Here is a 25,325-nt window from a genome sequence, read left to right as displayed (position 1 = left end):
CAGGATTTAAAATTTTTTTAAAAAACGACCAGAGGCAATTGTATTTCATCCAGCAGAGCTTTACTGCTACTGAAGGCAAATGAGCATAATGGTCACAAATCCAACACAATCAGGATTGGCACTGTCCATAAGAAATCCAGTTGCAGCAGACTTGACCTAAACTTATAACTTAAAATTGTTAGGATTCTTCCTCTGTGCTTGCAGTCATGGGATTGTTTTCTATCACATGACGGTGTATGTTTTCATTCCACATAGTGGAAAGTGACGGAGACAGAATGTTTGTGCTACTCTGTTCCGTGATGTGGGAATACTGTCCTTTGTTCTTTCTCTCTTTGCTGTCTGATGAGAAAGAGGAAGGAGCTGAGTCAGAATGCTCCAAGTGTATTATATGTAAATAAAGTAGCTTAGCCAAAATGCTGTGCTACTGAGTCTTTTACGCGAACTGCTAACACTCTGCAGGATCCTAAAGGCATGCTGATGCCTCTTGGTATCAGTAGCTGGTAATGTTCAGGCTGGAGAAAGCTTTTGAAGCTCCCGAACAACCGACCAGGAGGGAGAGAACATGCCAGTCGGGCATGTGTCTCTGCCAGGGTCCTACACACGAGTAGGACGATCCTAACATGGTTATGGGCCCAGGGATCGGGGCCACAGACCCAGTGCTGGCAGAGGAAGGACCGGGGGCTGTTTTTGTCCCGGTTGGAGTCTCCTGAAACAAGTCTCTTCAGAGATGGAAGAGAAAGAGCAGCTGCAGAAGGAGTCTGTGTGAGTACAGCAAGAGCCTAAAAACGAACGCAGAAACAGGCTGGACTGTTTTTGTGCCGATGCCAGCAGCTCCTGCATAGAAGAAGGCGAGAGGCCTTTGAGGTTCTTGCCAGGCAGTAATCGCTGGCAGAAGCAGCAGACCACTTGATTTATAGTGGCTGTCTGATAAGGAGCTTAAAAAGGTAGTTCCAGCTTGAGCTAAGCTGCGGAATGGACCTTTTGGAAGCGGTAAAATTCCCAGTCCCCGAGTTACGTAGAGGGAATGGGAAAAGCTGTTTTTTGACAGAGAGAGAAAAGCTGCTTGATGCGGCAAGACTTTGCCAAGAATGTAGCCCTTGATTTATGTACTAGAAAGGGAGGACATTTCCCAATGCTTCTGAATCATTCCCTGAGAAGAGAATAGGGAGTGGCAGAAAGCGAAAGCTAGAGTCGTGCCCCAGGAAGGCTTTACCAGGACAATAGCTGTATGTGAAGTATCAGCTATGGGGGAGGGAGTAAGTCCCCAGGTGCTGCATAGCAGAAGACAAGTCAAAAGGCCTGAGAAGAATGGGGAGGTGTTTTATTCTCGAAGCTGAAAAAGCCGTTTGAGACACAGGCTGTGTCTGATGCCAGACAGTGTGTATGTTCAGCAGGAATTAAAGCTGCGTCACACAATGGACACTTCAAGATGGCGGGGGCTGCTAAGGAGACTGCCAGAAGTTACACTCTGGGGAAAGCTGATACAATATCCCAGACGACCATGCAGGGTTGTGTTCCTGAAACCGAAAGCTCCACAGAAGGGATGCTTTTGGAGGAAGAGTGCATGAGGGGGGTGTTGGTGTTATTTGTTCAGGGGAAAAAATCTCCAAAGCAGGAGGAGCATGGGGAGCTGACTGTCACGTCATCCCAACCATCATTGCAACCAGCAGATGGTGCTGCTGAGTTCGAAGCAGTGGAAAGTTTTTCCTGTGAGAAGTTTGGACAGAGTCCAAAGGCCAGGAAGATAGAAACCCAGCTCATGCAGTGTGGCTGTTCTGTTTATGGCAACGAACAGCGTGCAACCATACAGAAGAATGAAAGCGACATTATAAATGGCTTGTTCTTCCTGTGTTGTGATGTTAACATGGTGGGTGGTGGGAAGGTTGGAGAGACATGAAATGTTATGTCTTATAACCTTTTCTTTTCATGCAGGATGTGTGCATGGGTCTTCCAGATTGCTGATGTCTGACACGAAGATGGTCCAGTGTACCGAATGTGCTCAGGACAAAGCAAAAGGGGGAGGCAATATGGGTATCTCACAGAGGCGCCCTATGGGTAATGGAGATTCTGATGTGTGGGTCCAGAAGCAACAGAGTGATACGCTCTGCAAACATAGTTTGCAAGGCCTTTCCCTGGATTCAGACAAGTTCTGATAGGGACTGTGACAAGGTAAACCCAAGATGTGCAAAGGGACCGACAGATGGGTCTGACGTGTGGGTGGAGGCGTCAGAAGGCAGGAAGCATAGAATTCTTCCTCGGGTATGGAGATGGCTTGTACAAAGTACTGAGGCCTCAGACCAAGCTGAGTTTACTCACTAGGGATGTTGAGTGCAGCGCAAAATGGGGAGGAAATGTGTGTGTTTTCCAAGGCTACCCCATTTTTGAAGGCTCAGATACTGAGTCTGCTACTGTTGCTAAAAGTGAGGTGAGCTCCACTGATACAATGAAAGACGTGCGCCTGGTGCGCAGATCGGAGACAGCTACCACCAGGCATGCTCAGGAGTTTGCTAACACAGCTGTAGCAGATTTAACTGTGGCTAGTAGCTTGACACAGGCCTTGGAACCCGAAGTCTTGAAAGGGGTACAAATCATCCTCTCTCTTCCCTAACCCTGTATTGCAAGGGGTTGGACTAGATGATTCTTGGGGTCCCTTCTGGCTTGGCAATTCTTTGATTCCAGCTGTCCATTGCTGTTTCCTTCACTTTCTCTTGCTGCTCACCAAGCACTGAGTTTCACACTGGCTTCTTCCGTTCTCACACCTTTGCCAAAGCCAGCTGTGTGATGTCAGAACCTGGGCCCACCTGTTTTGTGACATCATGGATACCAGGAAAACATGGTGGAGGAGCTGGCAGAAGGATGAGCCGGTGGCTTCTCCTCATTCTGGCCCTCGCTGATTTCCGGCCCACCCATGCTGGAGACACTACTTGCAAGTAAGTGCCAAAATGGACCAATGTAGCAAGGAGGCAGTAGAGAGGCATCGCCCTCTGGATGCGGCCTCCGTGGCCTGAGTGGCCCTTTCCTCCCCAATCTATATCCCCCACGGTCTAAGGAAAGTCAAACCCTATTCTTGGAGAGGGCACAAGTGCTTGGCATCTTTTGCCTTTGACAGAAACGTTTTCAGATCCCTGGCATTTAGATCAACTGTGAGTTGCCTGGGCCACTAGGCAAAGTGAAATCTCCCACTGGTTTATTCTAGACTAAACAGGTATATTATACAATCATAAAACTGTGGAGTTGGAAGGGACCCCAAATGGTGTAGCATGAGGGGGGCACAGGGGCAGCTGCCCCGGATGCAAAATTTGTTAAGGGCACAACATTTCAACATGCAGTGATGCTTCAATACAGCTATGTGCTTTTGTCACTTGGCTCAGTTGAAAATGGCTTCTCCGTGTGAAGCAAGAAGCGATCTCTCCAGACAACAGAATGACTCTTCTGATCTCTGCGGCTGTGATCTCCTGGGTGACACAGACGCCCCACAGCTGTATGCACATGTGCACTCTGTCTGTTTCCCGCCTGCCCGCCTCTGTGTGGCCCCGGGCCATGGCAACCCATGCTATGCCACTGATCTGCTCCAAGCCCTTGCAATGTAGGAATCACAGCTAAAGAATTCCGGGCAGAGGCTATCCGACCTCTGTTTACAAACCTCCAAGGAAGGAGAGTCCACCACCTTCTGAGGTTATCGGTTCTACTCTTGAGCAGCTCTCAAGAAAGCTCTTCCTAGTGTACAGTCAGAATCTCCTTTCTTGCAGTTTGAATACATTGGTTCGAATCCTCTGGAGCAGCAGAAAATAAGCTTGCTCCATCTTCTATGTGGCGCTAAGCACCACAGTTTGCTGGCATTGCATTTTAAAAGAATACAACACACAGGTCCCTCAGCAACTATCTATTGGGCATCAAAACAAGCAGGAAGCACACAGTGTGAAAAGCGTAAGAAAGGAAGTAAATTCCTCTCGAGGGATGGCGCCTCCAAACTCCTTGTGGTTCTACAGTGGCAGCAATACATGTGTGGCTGGAAACTGATGGAAATGTTCCTTTCCAGGGGAGCCTGTGGAAGACGTCCGCTGGCGGTCAGTCAGTACTTGAGGAAGGTCATGAGTGGCACTGACGTCCTGCCAGGAACATGGCCCTGGCAAGTCAGCTTCCAGTACGCAAGCCAAGCTGGGAACTGGGTCCATTTCTGCGGAGGTTCGCTCATCAGCTCTCGCTGGGTCCTCAGTGCAGCCCACTGCTTGAAGATCAAGTCGTAAGCCAAAGGAGCAGCTGCTCCTTGGGTGGGAGGACATGGCAGGGTCCACAAAGCAGGCAGCCTGGGGGGGGGCATCTCATGGAAGCAGAGTCCCATCTTCTGCCTTTGCCCAACATGGAGCGTGAAGGCCTCTTTAGTTGTGGCGGGCGAAAGCTGCTGCTAGATCAGCCCTTGGGGGAATCTGTCTCAGTTTTGACATTCTGAAAGCAAGCATCTAGTCCTTAGGGCTGCTGAAAGTGCCATCCGACCAGGAAGAGCCCTCTCCCCTCCTGCTTCCAGCAAATGGTTTTCAGAAGCATTGTAGTCTCCAGTGGTGGAGGCAGAGCCGAGCCATCATGTGAAATGTATAGTAGAAAAAAATTCCTTCAGTAGCACCTTAAAGACCAACTAATTTTTATTTTGGTATGAGCGTTCGTGTGCATGCACACTTCACACGAAAGCTCATACCAAAATAAAAACTTAGTTGGCCTTTAAGGTGCTACTGAAGGAATTTTTTTCTATTTTGCTTCGACTCAGACCAACACGGCTACCTACCTGTAACTAGAATTATGTGAAATGTATGGCATTTATGCAGCCCTTAGAGTGACCCAGGAGACGACCTTGCCAGACAATGAGCTGGTTTCTTCTTTAAAAAAACCCCTCCCTTTCCCCTTTCTAGCCCCTTCACCCAATGCCTCTTCCCGCCTGGGTCACAAATAGACCAAACTCCTTGGCTCCGACTTGTCTCTCTGTCTTATTCCTCCATCAGCTGAGCTGTGTCAGGGTTAGTGCTCTAGGCCCTTCACAGGAGCCTCCAGACCTCTTTGGGTAACCTTTGTTCGGTCCAAGAACATCGTCCCACCAGCAATGAGCCTATTCTTCCCTTCCAGGTTGAGAAAAGCCCTTAAGGTGGTGGTTGGCATCACCAAGCTCTCACATCCTGGCCCCAATGCCCAGCACCGCTGGATAAAGAGGGTGGTGGACTACAAACTCTACGAGGACGACGAGGCGCTTCGCTACGGCCTCTCCGTGGTGGAGCTGGTGGAGCCGGTCCGCTGCAGCGACTACGTCCAGCCGGCCTGTTTGCCTGACGACAGCGTGGTACTTTCGATGCTAACTCATTGCTATATCAGTGGCTGGGGAGACATGGGTGAGGAAAGTGAGAGGCCCAGGACCCTCCCCAGCACTGCCACAAAAGCAGCCCCCTGTGAGGACTGACCCCACCCTGGGAGATCAGAGTGAAAATATGGCCCATGCCTTCCATGCCAAGTGTAACAAAACACGCAAGAATCGCAACAATGGTTGTGAACAAATGTCTGGTCTCAGAAGGTGGTGGACTCTCCTTCCTTGCCGAGGTTGGGTGGCCTTCTATTCCCGCACTGCAGGGGGTTGGACTAGATGACCCGGGCACCTTCCAATTCTATGATTCTGGGATTGGAATGCCCATTTCCTTCTTTCAGGAGCTGTGTTCAAATCCCAAAGTCTTACCACCCTCCACCCAGCCCAGGACAGGAAAACACCGTATAACAGAACATGTCTCCCTTTAAGTGTTTGGGGATCACACTGCGCCTTGCGAGGGGAGCTCCTGCCACCTTCTCTTCCCTCCTTGCTGAGCTGCCGCTCGTTCATGAGGTGGGGTGGGCAATCCTTTCTGCCCCCGGCAAAACGACTCCTTCCCCTGGAGTGAGACATTGTTGGGGTGCTCGGCACCAGAGAAATGAAGTAGCACTGCTGCTTTGCCACGACGACTCTTTAAACGTTTCACCACTTCTGTTCAACTTTGTGAGCAGGACTCCATCAGAGGGTGGAGGGTCATTTGTCATGGATGCTTGAGTTGTGATTCTAAGATACTGTTGTTCTCGGATTTGCTCCCACTGTGGCAAAGTGGCAGGCGTCTCTGGTACAGATACACCCATAATGCCTCATGCTGAGGAAGGACCCCTTCTATGGGACGAGTTGTGGTGGGTCCAGAAATCCCTCTGGAAGCGCTGCTGGCAGTTCCCCTCACTTCAGAGGAGCCCCATTGCTGTGCTGACCTGCTGCCTGAGGCAACTGTTTCCCACTGTCCCATGACAGGGCTGGCCCGGTCATTACAGTCCAGTCTGACTGGTCTCCAAGAGATCATAGAATCATAGAGTTGGAAGAGACCACAAGGGCCATCCAGTCCAACCCCCTGCCAAGCAGGAAACACCATCAAAGCATTCTTGACATATGCCTGTCAAGCCTCTGCTTAAAGACCTCCAGAGAAGGAGACTCCACCACACTCCTTGGTAGCAAATTCCACTGCCAAACAGCTCTTACTGTCAGGAAGTTCTTCCTAATGTTTAGGTGGAATCTTCTTTCTTGAAGCTTGAATCCATTGCTCCGTGTCCACTTTCTGATCACCTACCTGCTCACGGGGACCTTTTTAACTGAAAGTGCCGAGAACTGAAGGCATGTGCTCACCTGCTGAGCTGTGGTCCCAAGGAATGCGGCTTCACCAGAAGCCACAGGGGCATCCTAGCTGCTGGGTGTTACATCTTGCAAGCGAGCCCAGGAAAGAGAAACCCATAATTCTCACAGAAACTATGCAACAACCACTCATTTGATTTTGCATAGCCATGGTTTTACTGATGGGCCTTGGTGGCAGAGTAGAGGTTGGCATGCGGAAGATCTCAAAGACAACCCCTGGCACCTCCAGGCAGGCTTGTATAATAATAATAATAATAATAATAATAATAATAATAATAATAATAATTTATTATTTATACCCTGCCCATCTGGCCGGGTTCCCCCAGCCACTCTGGGCAGCTTCCAACAAAATACTAAAATACAGAAATCCATCAAACATTAAAAGCTTCCCTAAACAGGGCTGCCTTGAGATGATGAGACCATCGAGCCATTCAGGGTACGTGCAGCACCGAGCCAGGGGGGACGGGGGGACATTGGACATCACTTGTCCTCAGGCAGGTTAGGCAGGTTCCTCAGCCCCACAGAAAGGATGTGGTTGAATCTGCGAAGGCTCCGTGTTTTGTAGTTATTTCACAAGATGTATCAAAATTTTGTTGAATCCTCTTTCAAAGCCACCCAGGTTAGTGTTAAGGAATCATTCTGCCAGAAACAAGTAGAAGTTTCTCAAAGGTTCCGGAACATTCCTTTATATATGGGAGTGGCGCTCTGAGCTTACTTAGCATCAGCTAGAAGTGCCAATACAAAGAAGACCACTCGGCTTCGTTTTCGCAGGCGCCTGTAAAATCTGTTGAAGGATTGTTCCTGTAATTTACGACGTATGGGAGATAAGAGAGACTTTTGTTTGAAAGTTTACTGTTAATTGCTGTTAATTTTAACAGCCGGAAATATATTTGCTACTGTAACGCTTGCACGCGGTCTGAGAATAAAATCTCTTGACTAGACTTCACAGAGTCTGTGAGTCATCTTTAAAACAACTTTTCCTATCATCCACTGCTTCCAGGAAGATTGCTCTGCTAAACATTTGAAAGAGGTTTTACCTAACCACTGATATCTGCACGGCGAAAGAGTGTGGACGGTAACCTCTAATAGTTAGTGGCCATCTCTGCCTCCTGTGGCAGAGTTCCTGAGGATAGCTGGGTGGGGAAAGCCCTTCTGGTCTTGAACCTTCCAACACTGACTCTTCCCTGGATGACCCTGAGTTCCGGTGTTGCGGGAGAGGGAGAACGAGGCAACCGTCTCAGGTGGAAGATGCCAAAAAGCAGCCACGGCAGCTCCTCCATCCCTCTCCTCCGTGGGAGGCCCAAGTGGGCTGCCCCACACCCGCTTAGCTACCTGACTGCGCCCAGGAGCAGTGGAGGAGGAGGCCAACCCATCACCAACATTTATTCACGGAAATAAATAAATAAAACCTGCCGAGTAGCACCTTAGAGACCAACTAAGATATAAGGGACACGGGTGGCGCTGTGGGTTAAAACCACAGAGCCTAGGGCTTGCCAATCAGAAGGTCATCAGTTCGAATCCCCGTGACGGAGTGAGCTCCCGTTGCTCGGTCCCTGCTCCTGCCAACCTAGCAGTACAAAAGCACGTCAAAGTGCAAGTAGACAAATAGGTACTCCTCCGGCGGGAAGGTAAACGGCGTTTCCGTGTGCTGCTCTGGTTCGCCAGAAGTTGCATAGCCATGCCGGCCACATAACCCGAAATCTGTATGCTGGCTCCCCCGGCCAGTAAAGTGAGATGAGCACCACAACCCCAGAGTCGTCCGCGACTGGACCTAATGGTCAGGGGTCTCTTTACCTTTACCTTTTAAGATTGTCCTGGGTATAAGCATTTGTGTGCATGCACACTTCTTCAGATTGTTGTTGTTGTTTAGTCGTTTAGTCGTGTCCGACTCTTCGTGACCCCATGGACCATAGCACGCCAGGCACTCCTGTCTTCCACTGTCTCCCGCAGTTTGGTCAAACTCATGTTCGTAGCTTCAAGAACACTGTCCAACCATCTCGTCCTCTGTCTTCCCCTTCTCCTAGTGCCCTCAATCTTTCCCAACATCAGGGTCTTTTCCAGGGAGTCTTCTCTTCTCATGAGGTGGCCACGGTCTTGGAGCCTCAGCTTCAAGATCTGTCCTTTCAGTGAGCACTCAGGGCTGATTTCCTTCAGAATGGATAGGTTTGATCTTCTTGCAGTCCATGGGACTCTCAAGAGTCTCCTCCAGCACCATAACTAAAACAGAAGTCACCAGACCCTTATAATATATAGTGTGGGGTGGGGTGGGGTGGGGTTTTCTCACTAGAGTAATGGGAGATGGGTGATTGACTCAGTGGGTATGGTAAACCTGTTGGCGACTGTTAACGACTACAGCTAGTCCTAGAGGAAAAAGCATGGGATAATAGCTTTAGCATGTGTAATGAGTCAATAATCCAGTTGTATCTCTATTCAGACCAGGTCTCTCCATAGTTTTCAGTTTAGTAATAAGTTGTAATTCAGCAACTTCTCTTTCAAGTCTATTTCTTAAATTCTTTTGAGATCCTGTATGGAACGTCCTGGGAGACTGAAGTGTTCTCCTACTGGCTTCTCTGTCTTGTGATTCCTGATGTCAGATTTATGTCCATTTATCCTGTTATCCTGGCCTGTTTGTCCAATATAGGGCACTGTTGGCATTTGATGGCATACACAATGTTAGGAGATGAGCAATTAAATAGTCCTGAGATGGTATGTTTGATGTTGTTGGGTCCAGTGATGGTGTTCTCTGGGTGTCTGTGGCAGCAAAGTTGGCATTTGGGTTTATTGCAGGCTCTGGTACCAGTCTCCATGTTAAGTCTGGTCGCTGTATTATTGTGGGTGAGGAGTTGTTTAAGATTGGGTGGCTGTCTGTAGGCAATGAAAGGTCTTCCTCCCAAACAACGACAGTTCTCTTTCTCAAGCTCTGGGAGGAAGACCTTATACCCAGAACAATCTTAGATGGTCTCTAAGGTGCTACTGGACAAATTATTTATTTCGACTGCATGAGACCAACATGGCTACCTACCTGAATTTATTCACTGTTTAGGTTTATATCCCAAGTTTTCTACAAGGAGCTTAAGGTGGAAAACATAGGTCTCCACCCCTTTTCATCCTCAGAACCAGCCCTGTTAGGTAGGTTAGCCTGAGAGTGGGAGACAGCAAAATAAATATTGTTGTTGCATAATCTTGTTGCATAATCCCCAGGCTATCTCTGAGGATTTGGGGGGGGGGAGGTGTCTCAACAGCTGCCTTTGCCACGTGGCATTGATCGAAGGGTCATAACTCAACATTCTCTGTAAATATCTCTCATTTAATTCCTGGATGCAAACTGAACACTTCTTCCTGCCTTCCGCTCACAGGGCATAAAATATCTGGCATCCTGCAAGAATCAAAGGTGAAACTCCTTTCCCTAAAAACCTGCGGCAGCAAGAGCAAGCGGAAGCGGAAGGAGGCCGATGAGATCCTGTGTGCTGGACACGAGGAAGAAGGAGGCGACAACCCCTGCGAGGTAGGCGAGGGCCAAAGCCTTACAGGGCTACTGCTGGAGAGGAGAGGGAGAACTGGATTTGCTGCCCCCTGAGGAGCACTCCTTAGAGCACTCACTGACTTTGCACACTGGCTGAGCTGAGCTGAGCTGGCATGGTGCAAGTGCGATATAGAGCCAGGCAGGTTGCAATCGCGTAGCCTCCAACATCCCGGTGATGAAAACCAGGAGATGCAAGCCTAACCTTCCTCTCCCCATCAAATGTCCCCCTTGCAGGGGCAGATTCATACATGACCCCCCAACACAAACTCACACCCCACCCAATCCAGACCTTAACCCCCAAACCATTTTCTTCATTCCCCATCATGGGCGTAGGCAGGGGGGCAGGAGGGGGCAGTTGCCCCCCCTAGAAACAGGGCCACTGGCCAGCCTGCCCCACTGTCTGTCGCCACCCGGTGCCGTCTCCCTTCTCCCTGGCTGGCTGTGGGCCGGGTGGAGGGAAAGCCCCAGAGCTGCGCAAAGCGGGTGGAGGGAAAGCCAGCCAAATGCTTTGCACGGCTCTGGGGCTTTCCCTCCACCCGCTCCACAGCCAGCCGGCTAGAAGGGACGTCTCCCTTCTCCCTGGCTGGCTGTGGGGCGGGTGGAGGGAAAGCCAGCTTTCCCTCCACCCGCCCCGGCGATCGTGGAGGGGGAGGAGGGGGTCAGAGCAGCCCGATTTCCTGGCTGCTGAGGACCCCACTCGGCTCCAGCCCCACCTTCCTCTTGCACTACTCATCTCCCCCACCTTCCCATCTAGTGAATTCTCCAATCACCACTTGCCTCCCTCCCAATGCCCCACTTGAGCTGCCTGCCTCCCTCTCAGGAAAGCCATAGCTCAGCAGGAGAAAGAGCACCTGCCTTGCATGCAGGTCCCAGGATCAGGCCCTACTGGCATCTCCAGATCTAGCTGGGAGAGACCCCTGCCTGGAATCCTTTTTCCAGGAAGTGTCGAGAATATTCTGCTGGGTGGACCAAATGATCTGACCCAGCATTTCTCCATATTCCTAGTCCAGCTTCTACAGACCCACAGCTCTCTGCTGTGCTACGCTGAGGAACCAGCAACCTGGGCTTGGGTGGCACTGCCCTTCTCCAAAAGTGGCCGGCTGCTCCTTAGGGCCTCCTTTTCCCCCAAATGCCCATCTGCCCGCCTGCTGAACGCCTCCCTCCCTCCTTTCCTCCCCCCCCCACAGACCGACGTTGGTGCCCCGCTCATGTGCCGGGAACCGAGGTCCGAGCGCTACTGGGTGATTGGCGTCACCAGCTTGGCGGTGCCCACCTGCGGCCAGGTGAAGCGGCCAGGCACCTACGTCTCCACGCTGCACTACCTCCGCTGGATTAAAAAGACCATCATGGAGAGCCTCTCTGCCCCCGGCCGCCAACCCCTCCTGGCACAGAGGCACACACCCAGCACAAAGCAGGACCACAGACCTCCACCCATGCCCACTGGCAGGCCTTGGCCCAGGCCCACAAGACGGCACATGGCTATGTGCGCCAGGCGCACCCGGCGGGGTCCTCCACCACCGCCTAGGCGGCTGAGACAGACAAAGCGGCACCCCAAGAGGGGACGGCCCCCAGGCCAGGCCAGGCCTAGTGCCAAGCCGAACCAGGGGGCAGCACCTCCAGGCTATGGGGTTTTTTACAGCTGGGACCAGGGCTACATCAACCCCAGGCCTCAAGCGCAGCCACCAGTTCTGCTGCCAGGGCAGCTGCCGCCATGAGGGGAGCATGGCATAAAGTCAAAGCAGCCGGCACACCATTGATATGTATAATGTACCTATGAAGATATGTGAATGAAGGCAAATTGAGCAGATCCGTTTGGAATTTGTCAGTAATATCCAAGGGCAACACGATGACTGAGTACAATGATGCAATGTCAAATATCAACTCCTTATGAAAACTATACAGAACATTAAACGAATTGAAATATATGAAATGTGAACTCTTGTGGATTCTCTTCAAAACCGCATAAACAGAAGTCTTATAAGTCTCTGAAAGTCTCTGAAGACTATGCAAGTCTTTGAATGAAGCAATAGATCAAATTCTTATCTGGTGCAAACAAGCTGTAAAGCTTTGTTGTTTGGAATTTGGGCAGTGGGCACCAATAGGTTTTCTGCCATCGGCGGACCGAGATTTGCAGAAAAAAGAGCCAAATCAGGACCATTTTATGACATTTCTTCTTTGTGTCTCCTTTCTTTGAGCGGTTTAAAATATCTGATGCAATTGCAGTGAGGTAGCTCTTTCAACTTTTTTACAACACTTGGAGTCTATACCCAGTTAGGGGGTGTCACATTTAAATCTCCCGCTCCATGATCTAATAAAACCATCCATTTATGCATGTCTCTTCCTGGAAACCAAGGTTCCCATACGGCCCAAATGGAAGAAGGGCTGCTGTTTCCCCCAGTGCTAGTCCTCCTCAGAGGAAAGCTACTGAAATTAATGGGCCTAAATCATGCTGGCACTGGGCAACAGAACCATAGAGCGGCAGAGTTGGAAGGGATCCCCGGGGGTCATCTAGTCCAACCCCCTGCAATGTAGGAATCTCACCTAAAGTATTCGTGACAGGTGGCAACCAAGTTTTCTGGAAATTTATTCTTCATCTGGAAATTTATTCTTGATTAGTCCCCCTTCTGCGTCCAGCTGCGGTTTGCCAATAGAGCCGAAAGCAGACTTGTTTTAGCAGCTGGATGAGGCCCACGTATCGAGGGATCCCATGCCTGCCCACTGACTTATGGGATTCAGGACCAGCTTTCAGCAACAAAGATAAGCAGTGGGTCTTTCCTTCCCCCCAACCCACCCCCTTGATCTGTTGCACTGGGTTGATGAAGCAGGCAAAGAGTTTCTTTGATGTAACCCCTTTGGCCTCAGTGGAGTTTACTGGTGAATAGACAAAACAAACTAAGGAGAGGCTGCTGGATCCGGCCCATGGCCCATCTGGTCCAGCATCCTGTTCTCACAGCGCATACCCCTCAACAGTCACACATTGAGCAGGACATCCCAGAATTACAAAAGCCATTCCAGCTTCTGATTGGATCCCAGGACGTCCCATTTTGACTCTTGCTTGAGTCACATGACTAGTGTGGGAGCATGGCCCCCAAAGACGTGCATAAAATAGGGCTGCCATATTTCAAAAAGTGAAAATTTCGAGCTTTTCTCCTCTTTGAAATTTGCCAATAAATCAACACTCCGATACGGTTTGCCATACACCTGGGTTTTCCTGAGAATATTTACAAAATTTCGGAAATTGTGCCTGGACGCTAGTTTCAACGGACAAATCATAGCTATGTCTTCTAAAAGTTGTATAGTTACTTATCTCCTTGCCCCAGGGGGTCACATAACTCCTTACCTTCCAACATTTCTCTGATGAAAATAGGGACATCCCAAGGAAAAGCGGGACATTTCGAGATCAAATCAGAACCTGGGTCAGCTCCCGTAAATCCAGGAATGTCCCTGGAAAATAGGGACCCTGTTGTACACAGTTTGAGTGTGCACAGGTAATGCAGGAAGAAAGGGGCACATGGAACAGAAAGGAGCCCTTTACACACACAACTTGTCTCCAGAACATAGGGTTTTTGAGCACGGAGCCATTGCTTCTCTTTCTAGGACTATAATGGGTGCCTTGCCTTGGCACTCTGGCACTCCTGTAGGCACAAGGAAGGGCACCCTGTGCTGCAAAGAATGGATGTTGCTGTTGGCCAACGCCTGCAGGGATCCGCATGACAGGATGCCCACTCCATGGGGCAGAAAGTCAGCTGCAAGCCTTGCTCTTTCCATGCTTCTGGGCACATAAACACTTCTCTCAAACGGAAGGGTTGTTCAAGAGAAGAGAAGAGAAGAGAAGAGAAGAGAAGAGAAGAGAAGAGAAGAGAAGAGAAGAGAAGAGAAGAGAACTTGTGATGATGTCAGATTCTCCCCCTGCAGATCTGACAGATCTTCCGTTTTGTGATGTCATGGATTCCAGGAAAACATGGAGGAAGGAGCAACACCTGGAGCTGGAAGAAGGATGGGGTGGTGGCTCCTCCCCGTTCTGGCCCTCACTGCTTTCCGACCCTCCCATGCCGAGGAATCCACTTGCGAGTAAGTGGGGATAGAGGGCAGACATGGCAAGGAGGCAGGAGGGGGAAACCCACCCACCAACTCCTTCTGGATGTGGTCTTGAAGAGGAGGGAAGTACAACGGAGCCCCTGGCTGCTCTCGCTCCCCTTCATATTGTGGTGGGTCAAAGACAGAGTCTCTTCTCAGAGGGCATGTTTGTCCCTCTCTCGGAATATAAGAATCCATCTGGGTCACCTAAGGAAGCAGAATGGTGGACCAGTCAAGGGGACAGACAAAAGGAAATCTTTCTTTTCTAGAAAGAGGACAGAGGGAGGGTGGGAGAGAGGGGTAGAAAATTGTTTACTAATTTGGATTTGCTGAACAGTCCATTTTTGAATGGTTCCCTCCACTGTCTAAAAAGTCTTGGAATGAGTGTCATTTGGGAAGCATCCAGAAGTGCAGCTGGACATCTCCAGTTTCATCCCTCTCTTCCCAAGATGGCCAAGAGGAGGGGACTGTCCAGTATTTGGAGCAAACTGGGGGGAGGTGATATATATATACAATGACTCTGATCCTCTGTAGATGGCAATCTGTGCCTTGCTTTCCAGCGGAGTCTGCGGAAGGCGTCCCCTGGCAGGCAGCCATAACCTCCTCCGGGTTGTGGGCGGCAGCAACGTTCTCCCCGGAACGTGGCCCTGGATGGTCAGCTTCCAAGTTCTGACACGAAAAGGATACACCAATTTCTGTGGAGGTTCCCTGATCAGCCCTCGATGGGTCCTCAGTGCAGCCCACTGCTTTCAGAAACCAAAGTAAGCAAAGGGTTCCCAAGAAGTGTTGTCATGGGGTCTGCAAATGTGGCATCCAGGGCGGGGGCATCTCAGGGGAACACAGTCCCACCTTCTGCATTCAGAGGGGTAGCTGCTGTCAGCATTGCAGAGCATCAAAACTCAGAAACATCCTCTTAGGACAACGGAATCAGAAGCCCAGGAACTGCCCTGCTGGATCAGAACTCAGGGTCCAGATAGTCTATTTCAGGCATGTCCAACAGGTCAATCGCAATCGACTTATCAATCAAGGGACAGATCTTGGTCGATCGCGGGCTGAGAAAGAAAACCCTTTCTCTGCTGCCAGTCTCATGCAAGCCTGAGCTCCTCCTCCTCCTCCTCCTCCTCCTCCTCCTCCTCCAGCCAAGCCTTCTTCCTCCAAAGTCACTTGCCTCCCTTCCCCGCTGCCCGCTCTGTGCTTTGGGAGGAGGAAGAGAGAGAAGCCCTTTGCGCGCCAACTGTCTCCTCAGATCCTTGTAAACTAATGTAAAAATATAGTTCGACTTTTCTCACTTGTTCATTTACTCATCCACCTATTAACTATTTGGGTCTGTCATTATGATAGCCAAACATAACTACTGCGTTTGTGAAATAGAGATCCGTTTATTTATTTATTTCATAAACTTAAATGACTTCGAAGGGTGGTGGATCACTGCCAGTTTCTGATACTGGATAGTAGATCACAACCTACTTGAAGGTGGACATGCCTGGTCTAGCAGTTCTCCTGCAAAACCTGAAAGAAGGACACTAGGACTAAGGTGGCCCCCTTCTGTTTGATTCAAGTTTCTGAGACTCATCCTATAGGCTCCTTCAACTATGAAGTGTTACTGAAGTTTTCAGTTCGTACACAGGCCCACAGATCTGTAAACTGGACAAGCCTTTCTGGAGTTCTTATATGAGAAACTTCTGCTCCAGAATCTGACAATCCAAGGTTTAATGGAAAACAGCAGAGGTAGATGAAAAGTCAATTTATTACACTAAAAATGAAGGAGAGCACTTGGCATATTTACTAGAGGTTTTAAACAGAATTAATGAATAGCAGTGTGTGTAAGAATGCATGCTTTGGGGTAAAGTGTCCTTTAAAATGCAATATTTCATGAAGAAATGTACAAAAACAATTGTTTGGGGGCAAATTGCTCTGCAAAAATGTGTATATTAAGAGGAATTTACACTAAAACGATGATGAATTTTTAAGAGGACTTTAAAAAAAAAAAGGACGCAGAGAAGATTAGAAAAATGATAGAAACTAAAACCGACACCCCAAATGTAATTTCCCTCCACCCCTTCAGCAAAGTCATGGATCAAAGCAACTTTTCATTGCTCCACTTATAATGTTGCCCCAGTTTGATGAGGGACCGCCGATGAGCAACTTGTTTGTGTCCGGTTTGCTAAATCCAGCTAGTGGCATTATGTGAGAAGGGAAAGATGTGCAGGTCAGAACCAAATTGGGGAAAGGGAATGAGGCAAAGGGCAGTGAGGCCGGCCTTCTCCCCTCTCTCCTCAGACCCAGCTGTGCTGCCTGTACTCCAACATCCACCCAACTTCGGCTAACGTTCATTTTGTTCAGGAGCACAGTCCCCCCCCCACCCTGTTTGCGTTATTTGTTCCAGGCAAATACGATTCATAAGACTGTCGATTGGCGCTCACCGTGTCTCCAAACCCGGCCCTGATGCCCAGAGGCGCTCAATCAAGAGGCTGGTGAACCACAAGCTCTACAAGCGCGGTTCCAACAACAAAGTGCACAACGACATTTCCTTGGTGGAGCTGAACGAGCCAGTCAACTGCACAGACTATATCCAGCCAGCCTGCTTGCCAGAGGACAGCATGGTGGTTTCCTTGCTCAAGCACTGCTACGTCAGCGGTTTTGGAATCATGGACTCGATAAGTGAGATCTTAAGGGAAACCAGCCCCACCCCCCACCAGAAGGAATGGCATGGCTGTGTGCCTTAAGTAAATTTGCAGACCATACCTTCCCTGCCAATCAGTTTCACCCAAAAAAAAAAAACATAATAGCAATGGTAGTCATGGTGAAAATTACAGTGGCCACAATTGCAGTCATGAATCTTGATTCCTGTGTTGTAGGAGGTTGGTCTGGAAGTTGGTAGATATGGTTGGGCTGTGTTCATCAGAAGTCCTTAGTCTTAGGCGTAAGGCAGGTGTGTGCATGGAGATGGTTGGTTTTGAGAGCCATTCCACTTCAGGGCTTCTGGGTAGAGCACCTTCTCCAGACATAGATGCTTGCCCACAAAACTCAGCTCAATAATGATGGCTTTGCATGCAGAAGAATGAGTTTCAATATCTGGGTAAGGCTGGTGGAAACTCCTGTCTAACGCTGCTGTCACTCAGTGTATGCAATACTGGGACGGATGGAGAGATAGTAGGATGGCCGTGTACCAAGAGGGATGTGCTAGAGTGGATTGTGCATTAAAAACTTCCTGTATTTGTGAAAATAATGTACAAAAAGGCATTATATTAGGGGAAATGGCTTTGCAGAAAGGTTTCTCTTAGGAGAAATTTGTATCCAAATGCCTGGTGAATTTTCATGGGTTTTAAAAAACCTTCACAAACTGATGTATGAACAGGGAGATCCAAACTAAACATAGAAAAATAACGAGGAAAACAGAAGTTGACAGGTAAACCCAGGGTCCCCAAACTAAGGCCCGGGGGCCGGATGCGGCCCAATCGCTTTCTAAATCCGTCCCGCGGACGGTCTGGAAATCAGCATGTTTTTACATGAGTAGAATATGTCCTTTTATTTAAAATGATCTCTGGGTTATTTGTGGGGCCTGCCTGGTGTTTTTACATGAGTAGAATGTGTCCTTTTATTTAAAATGCATCCTTGGGTTATTTGTGGGGCATAGGAATTTGTTCATATATTCTTTTCAAAATATAGTCCGGCCCCGCACAAGGTCTGAGGGACAGTGGACCGGCCCCCTGCTGGAAAAGTTTGCTGACCCCTGGGTTAACCTATCGCAAACAAGTGAACCCCAACAAATTCCCTGGGATATTCTCTGGAAACAATAGAGGAACGAGTGAAACACTAAAGCCGGCATTTTCCTGAGACCAGAAGGGGTTTGCCATATTGGTCCAAATGTGTTTTGTTCTAAAGGGGGAGGGATGTGGTTTCAGGTGGAAACAGGTGGAATCTTAGGGTCTTCCAAGGGCCCCCAGAAACAAGGAGCTCACCTACTCTGCAGCCTGACATATCCTTGTCTCTGATCCACCCCCAGTCCATCAACTAGGTTTTAGGGGAGTGATTATGCTGCACATGCCTTCATGCCTCTCTCCATTGGTCCTGGCGGTGCAGGTGGGGTGGGGAGTGGAATCTGAACTGATCCTCCCCCTCCCCCCACTTTCCCTTTCTGCTCTCAGCGGGGCAAAAGGCTGACATCATGCAGGAAGGTCCCGTTGACATCATCCCCGAGGCGATTTGCAGCAAGCCAGACTGGTGGTCCCAGGCCATCCTCGAGGAGAACATCTGCGCTGGACACATACAAGGAGGCATAGCTACTTGCAAGGTGGGTGAAGCTCCCTCAAAATCAAGGCTACAATTTTGGTGTGGGGGTGAAACTTTCCGGTGCTCCTGGAACAGTAGAGCACTTCCTCTGAACATGCAAAATTTCCCTGCAATTCAGCCTGCAGCATCTCAGGCAGCAGCCATGAGATGAGGAGAAGGCCCCTCCGAGGACAAATCCTTGGAGAGCTGCCACTGGCCAGAGCAGAAAATGCCGGGCGAGATTCACCAGCAGAAAACTCAGCATAAGGCATCCGGATAACATGAATGTCCTCCTTGGAATTCAGGGGTCTTCCTTAACAGACACAGGGCAGATGAAAATGATCCCCTTTGCCCTCAGCATCCCTCAAAGCTCTGCTCAAGAGGCTGCCACCCTCAGCATCTGGGCTCAGAAGGAGTCACAACCCAAATAGGGGTCATTGCCTCAGTGGTGGATAGGAGTCCTTTACTGGCCAAACCACCAGGAAGGTGGGCTCAATTCTACGTTAAGTATTTGTCGAAAGAGAAAATCCCACAGTGGAAGGGTGTCACCAACAGCGGCCACATTTCTGGAGATGCCGCAAGAGACTGACGGTGGTGTTCTAGTGATGAGCACAGCTGCCCTCCAAACAGCTCACCTCATTTTGGTTCTCAGCAGACACAAAAAGCCCTTCTTTGTCCTGAATAGCTGACTTTGTTCAAGTGTGGTGCTAAGAAACTCAAGGTTGCTGGTTCGATCCCCATATGGGACAGCTGCAAAGAGTTGGACTAGAGGATTCTCAGGGACCCTTCCAACTCCACGATTCTATGACCTTCAACATGCAGAGCAGGGGCTCTGTTTCTGAGCTACAGCCTTCCCTTAGATTAGATGAGCTTCCTTGGAAGTTCACCTAGGCCAACCATCGACTCAATGGATGGTTGAGGGTGCAGGATGCAACTCTGTGAACGCTTCCATCTCTATGATTTCACAGCTCCCAACACCTTCTAAAGGACCATTCCTTACACATTGCTTCATCCTGAGAAAAGCAACGGATTGCTTGCACGAGCAAAAGTGCAGTTACAGGTCCAACGCCACAGCCGGAGTTTGCATATGACATCTTCACAAACCTTCCCTCTTACACAGCTCCACCTCTGAGCCATGGGGCTGTCAACACGCTCCCCTCACAGGAGCCTTTTCTCTCCCACTTGCAGGGCGACAGTGGTGGTCCCCTCATGTGCCGGGAGCAGAGGTCCGAACGCTACTGGGTAATTGGAATCACCAGCTGGGGACCGTCTTTCTGCGGCCAGGAAAAGAAACCAGGGGTCTACATCTCCACACAGTTCTACCTTGACTGGATCAAGAAGACAACCAACATGGACTTTTCTCAACCCAACCACGAACCGCTAATGGCAGAGTCTCAGACTACGCCACTGCCGCCCCCATTTCCAAGGCCACAGTCCCAACCAGGTCAAAATGTGAATGTTCTATTTCCCAGGCCCCCTCCAGTTGCCTGGTACACTACCAGACCTTGGGGACCCCCCAAAACCACCCCTCAGACCCCTCCTACGGTCTGGTATACACCAATACACAACTCCCGTCGTACACGATGGCGCATAACCAGGCCCAATGTATGGTACATTCCTCCCAGAAAGAGGCCCATGGAACTGGGTGCCTCAGCTCTCCCCCAGGGCCAAGTCTGGGATGTAACACCTTCATGGTCCATGCAGACGGGAAGGTGGCGTCTGAGGACAAGGGCCCCAGCTTGGCACAGGCAGATGTACAGGCCATGGGCCATGATTCGCACCCCCCCATCATGGATTGAGTTCCAGGATGCGGTGCCACCCGAGGGCGAAGTTTCTTACAAATGGAAGAGGTCCCTAGCTCAACCATTGGAAGAGTAGCAGCCGAGGGCTGTTAAGGACTGCCAGGCTCAGGTGGCAATGCCAGGGGTGCCCGTGGGCATGGTGGGTGGGCTGTCCCTGCCAGATCTCAGAGCCCACGACCCGTCCTTTGCTGGAAACAAACGAAATGCATCTTCTCCCCATTTGATTTTCTTCTTCTTCTAACTTCGCCCATAATGGATCACGTGCGCAAAATTCATCTCATTGCTTCGCCGCTGTATCCTTGGAGTTTCTCAACCTGGATATGAAGTTGCATCCAAATGGGAGCTTAATGCTGCAAACAGCTTGATTGTGACACTTTTTAATCAAATAAATAAATCAAAGTTTTCAAAATGAATAAACCCATGAATGAATGAATGGATAAACAGGTGAGTGTTGGTGTGCTGCTTTTCGCAACCCAAAGCAACAGCTCTCCTGAATTATTTGTGTCACCTGCTATGATCTGCTTCTGTTATTTCAGCTGCAGATCCAGGCTGTTCCCAGGAAGCTGCAAGGATCTATTGCAGGGGTGTCCAAACTTTTTTTTTCAAAGAGGGCCAGATTGGATGGAGTGAACATGCGTGAGGGCTGACCAAAGTTGTTGGGGTTTGGGGGGATTTTACCCCAGGAAATAAACTGTAACAGGGGCCAGATTAAACCAACCGGCAGACTGGATTAGGCCGGACTTTGCATGTGCCTGCTCTATTGGGTAAGCCAGGCTTACCTGCACCAGGTGAAAGGGATTCCTGAAGCCATGGCATTCCCTGGAGATGCAGCCAAACCTCATTTTCCAGCCGCAGTTGCATGCCTGAAAGCTCCAGGTCCAAACAGTTTTGTTTCTGCCCCAGCTCTTTCGCCGAGCAAAATCCGCATTTTACCACTGAATTAGAGGCAATTGTTCCACCAATTCAGCGGTAAAATGAGGGGGTTTTTTTCCAGGGGGGAAGAGCAAGGACAAAAAAAGCCCAAACTGAAACACAGCACCAGCGGAAGTCCCTTGGGCCAGTCACTGCCCCTCAGTTTAAGCCTTCCTCACAAGGCCGTTGTGTGGGTTAAGGGTGGAAAGGGAGAACCATTGTCACCACCTTAAGCAACAGGGGGGGGAGTGGGATAGAAATGCAATAGACAAAGGTAGACAAGCGGGCCCCATGGGTGGGGGGGGCAGCACCAGGAGTCCGCGTTCCACGCAGTCAAGGACTTGCTCATCTCAAACTCAGTCCTGGCGCACTTTGACAAGAGACCGCAAGTGGTGCTGGCATGCGATGCCTCACCCTATGGCGTCGGTGCCATCCTGGACTGGAGGGAGATGCCGGTGGCATACTTTTCCCAGACTGTCTCCGCAGCTGAGCAGAACTACTCGCAGATTGACGAGGAGGGTCTGGCAATCATGAAGGGAGTAAAAAAAATTCACAATTTCTTCTACGGACACCCCTTTACTGTGGTGACCGATCACAAGCCACTACTTGGCCTGTTCACCCCCAAGAAGCAGACCCCCCCCCAAAGTACTGTCCCCCCCCACGCCCTCGCTGGCTACCAGCAATCTTCCTTGCTGGCTACCAGTATGCACTGGTCCGCCGGCCCGGGAAGGCGATGGGCCATGTGGACACCCTCAGCCAGCTGCCACTACCAGAGACCAGCCCTGACCCAGCACCCACACAAGAGGTCATGCCCTAGAGCAGCTTCCCAACCACCCCATTCAAGCGCAGCAAGTAGGGTCATCTCCCGGGTCCTGGTCTGGGTCATAGAATCATAGAATCATAGAGTTGGAAGAGACCACAAGGGCCATCCAGTCCAACCCCCTGCCAAGCAGGAAACACCACCAAAACATTCTTGACATATGCCTGTCAAGCCTCTGCTTAAAGACCTCCAAAGAAGGAGACTCCACCACACTCCTTGGCAGCAAATTCCACTGCCGAACAGCTCTTACTGTCAGAAAGTTCTTCCTAATGTTTAGGTGGAATCTTCTTTCTTGTAGCTTGAATCCATTGCTCTGTGTCCGCTTCTCTGGAGCAGCAGAAAACAACCTTTCTCCCTCCTCTATATGACACCCTTTTATATATTTGAACATGGCTATCATATCACCCCTTAACCTTCTCTTCTCCAGGCTAAACATACCCAGCTCCCTAAGCCGTTCCTTATAAGACATCGTTTCCAGGCCTTTGACCATTTTGGTTGCTCTCCTCTGGACACATTCCAGCTTGTCAGTATCCTTCTTGAACTGTGGTGCCCAGAACTGGACACAGTACTCCAGGTGAGGTCTGACCAGAGCAGAATACAGTGGTACTATTACTTCCCTTGATCTAGATGCTATACTCCTATTGATGCAGCCCAGAATTGCATTGGCTTTTTTAGCTGCTGCATCACACTGTTGACTCATGTCAAGTTTGTGGTCTACCAGGACTCCTAGATCCTTTTCACATGTACTGCTCTCTCTTCTTTTATTTTGTTTTGACTACGGCAGACCAACACGACCACCTAACTGTAACTATGTCTGTTTACTTTAATCATGTATAACCCTTCCCCTTTTGATGTTCTATTGATGTAAAAATGACGTTTCGGTGACACTGTATGCAATGTCTTATGGGCTACCGTGGGAAGTTTTAAAAGGAATGTCACCGTATGCTCGGGGTTCTTACTGACGTTTGAACCTGTTGCGCAACAAATAAATATATCTGTGTACTTGTGACAAATTGAAGCACTTTTAAAATGTTTATTTCTGCCCGGCCGGCAAAGAGTTAACCCACCTCCAGCCTGACTGGCATAGAACTCTGATGGGGGCGGGACTGTGCCCGGTTTTAAAAAAGGAGGGAGAGTCGGTTTGGTTAGTGAGGAGGGAGAGGGAGGAAGGTGTGGTGTGGTGTTATGAGGTGGCTTGTATGAAGACAGTTAAGAGGCTAGGAAAACTTAAAGTTAAATGTTTGACTGAGTTTATTTTGTACAACTGGAACAAAGCTAATTAATAAATGACACGTTAAAGAATCACTTATGTTTTTAACACAATAAAACTTCATCTCTGTTTTTGCCAACAAGAGGTCCGTCTGTATTTTTCCAGCGAGGTACCAGGACTCACAGCCGTGGTGACTCAAGAGAGGGCAAAACTCACCTCAGGCAGGGAGGTAGTGGTTTGTGTCCTGAAGTTACACGGAGGAGGCTTAGAAGGGTAACCTGAGGTGCCAAGAAGTTGCCAGAGTGCATAGGGCAAACTTCTACAGTGGGGAAATCCAACTGAGGGAGACCCTTTACTGGAGGCAAGAGGTTATTCCTGGGGGACAGCCTAGAGTTTCTTAAGGTACCAGGCCACGCAAGCTGGAAGGCTCTCCTTACTAAGAATCCCATTAGTAAAAGGGGGTTTATTTTTGAGGCGGCAGGACCAGAGGGTGGGTGTTTTCCCCTCTGGATTCCTGTGTCGCAGTGATAGTAAGGCAGAGTGGGACACGGGTCGTCACATTTTTGGTGGCAGCGTCGTGATCGAAATTAAAAGCTCACGCGCCTAGCTTGGTTTGAGTCTGTCAGGATTTTCCTGTGAGGAAAATGACTCACGTAAGAAAACCCAGAGAGGCAAAAGGAGATGAAAGAACGGAGGGGGCTGAGGGAAGCCCAGGTTCTGAGGTAGAACTGATGAAACTACGAATTGAGATGGCCCGAATTGAAGCTGAGAGGGAAAAGATAGCAGCTGAAAGTGAGAGGGAAAAAGCTAGAATTGAAAGTGAGAGAGAAAAAGCTAGGATTGAAGCTGAAAGTGAGAGGGAAAAAGCCAGAATTGAAAGTGAGAGAGAAAGAGCTAGGATTGAAGCTGAAAGTGAGAGGGAAAAAGCTAGAATGGAAGCTGAGGAGAGAATGCAGTCCGAGAGATTAAGGGTTCAATTAGAACAGGACAGAATGAAGCTTGAAGAGATACGTTTGCGATCAGAATTAACTAGTAGCCCAGTTAATAATGATAGTATCGCAATTAATTTAAAAAGGTTCCCCAAATTTGGAAAAGACGATAATGTCGAATCGTTTCTATTTACCTTCGAACGCGTTTGTGTGGAATTTCAAATACCTGAGGAGAACTGGATGCTTTATTTAAGACCTCAAATTTGTGGGATACTAAGTGAAATTTATGCTGACCTGAGGGAAGAAGAGCTGTCAAGTTACCAAGTATTTAAGCAAAGGGTCAGGGTTCGATGTGGGCTCACGGCTGAACAAAGCAGAAAGGCTTTTCGTGAGGCAAAAAAGGAACATAAAGAGACTTATGCCCAACTAGCTAGCCGCTTAGATAAATTACTTGACAGATGGATTCAAGGGAGTGGAGTGAAGGACTTTGATGAGTTAAAACAATTAATTTGTTTAGAACAATTTTTTAAGCAAATCCCTAGCAATTTACGTTGGTTCTTGAGGGATAAAAAACTGAAAACTGTGGCACGGGTTGCTGAGGTCTTAGACGAACTACAAGGAGATTTCAATGAAATAGCATTCCCAAAACACTCACAGAAGGGTAATCCATGGAGAAACAGAGAAAATAAAGACAGGCAAGAAAATTTTCCTGTCAGGGAATCAGTTTCTGACAAGACAGGGTCTAAGAAAATCACTTGTTTTTTCTGTAATCGTGAGGGCCATGTACGTGCCAGGTGCCCCCTGCTGGTTAAGTCGCAAACTACACCTACTGCAGCTAAACAAGTAAAACTGGTAATGCAGTCACAGGAAAATAGCTCGCCTCAGACAGAAGGCTCAGAGAAAGCGGACAGTCCAGCTGAGACTACTTCTAAGGTCTTACAGGTCTGGAGGGCTGAGCAGGAGTGCAACCAAGATTACATGGAGCCAATTGAATTAAATGGTCAGTCTTGTTTAGGTTTGAGGGACACAGGAGCAGAAGTCTCACTTGTCAAATCACAATTTGTTCCAAAGGAGCAGTACCTCAAGGGTCAGTCCTATAGTTTA

At 49.2% G+C, this 25,325-nt stretch overlaps 1 protein-coding gene across 1 annotated transcript; it reads left to right on the top strand.

Annotated features, from left to right (window-relative positions):
• The first annotated feature begins 1,243 nt into the window (after positions 1-1,243).
• Positions 1,244-22,079, top strand: LOC118091575 (uncharacterized). The gene is made up of 12 exons (XM_060279770.1): positions 1,244-2,930; positions 4,040-4,243; positions 5,116-5,432; positions 10,033-10,181; positions 11,387-11,884; positions 14,155-14,270; positions 14,837-15,037; positions 16,663-16,937; positions 18,425-18,570; positions 19,737-19,992; positions 21,623-21,801; positions 21,966-22,079. The coding sequence occupies exons 1-12, from the start codon at positions 2,782-2,784 to the stop codon at positions 22,077-22,079; spliced, it is 2,604 nt and encodes an 867-aa protein (XP_060135753.1). The 5' UTR covers positions 1,244-2,781.
• Positions 22,080-25,325: the final 3,246 nt, after the last annotated feature.

The sequence above is a fragment of the Zootoca vivipara genome, chromosome 10 (assembly GCF_963506605.1).
Source record: "Zootoca vivipara chromosome 10, rZooViv1.1, whole genome shotgun sequence".
In the NCBI taxonomy this organism is placed as follows: domain Eukaryota; kingdom Metazoa; phylum Chordata; class Lepidosauria; order Squamata; family Lacertidae; genus Zootoca; species Zootoca vivipara.
Note: the sequence above shows the minus strand (reverse complement) of the source record. Positions and strands in the feature narration are given on the sequence as shown.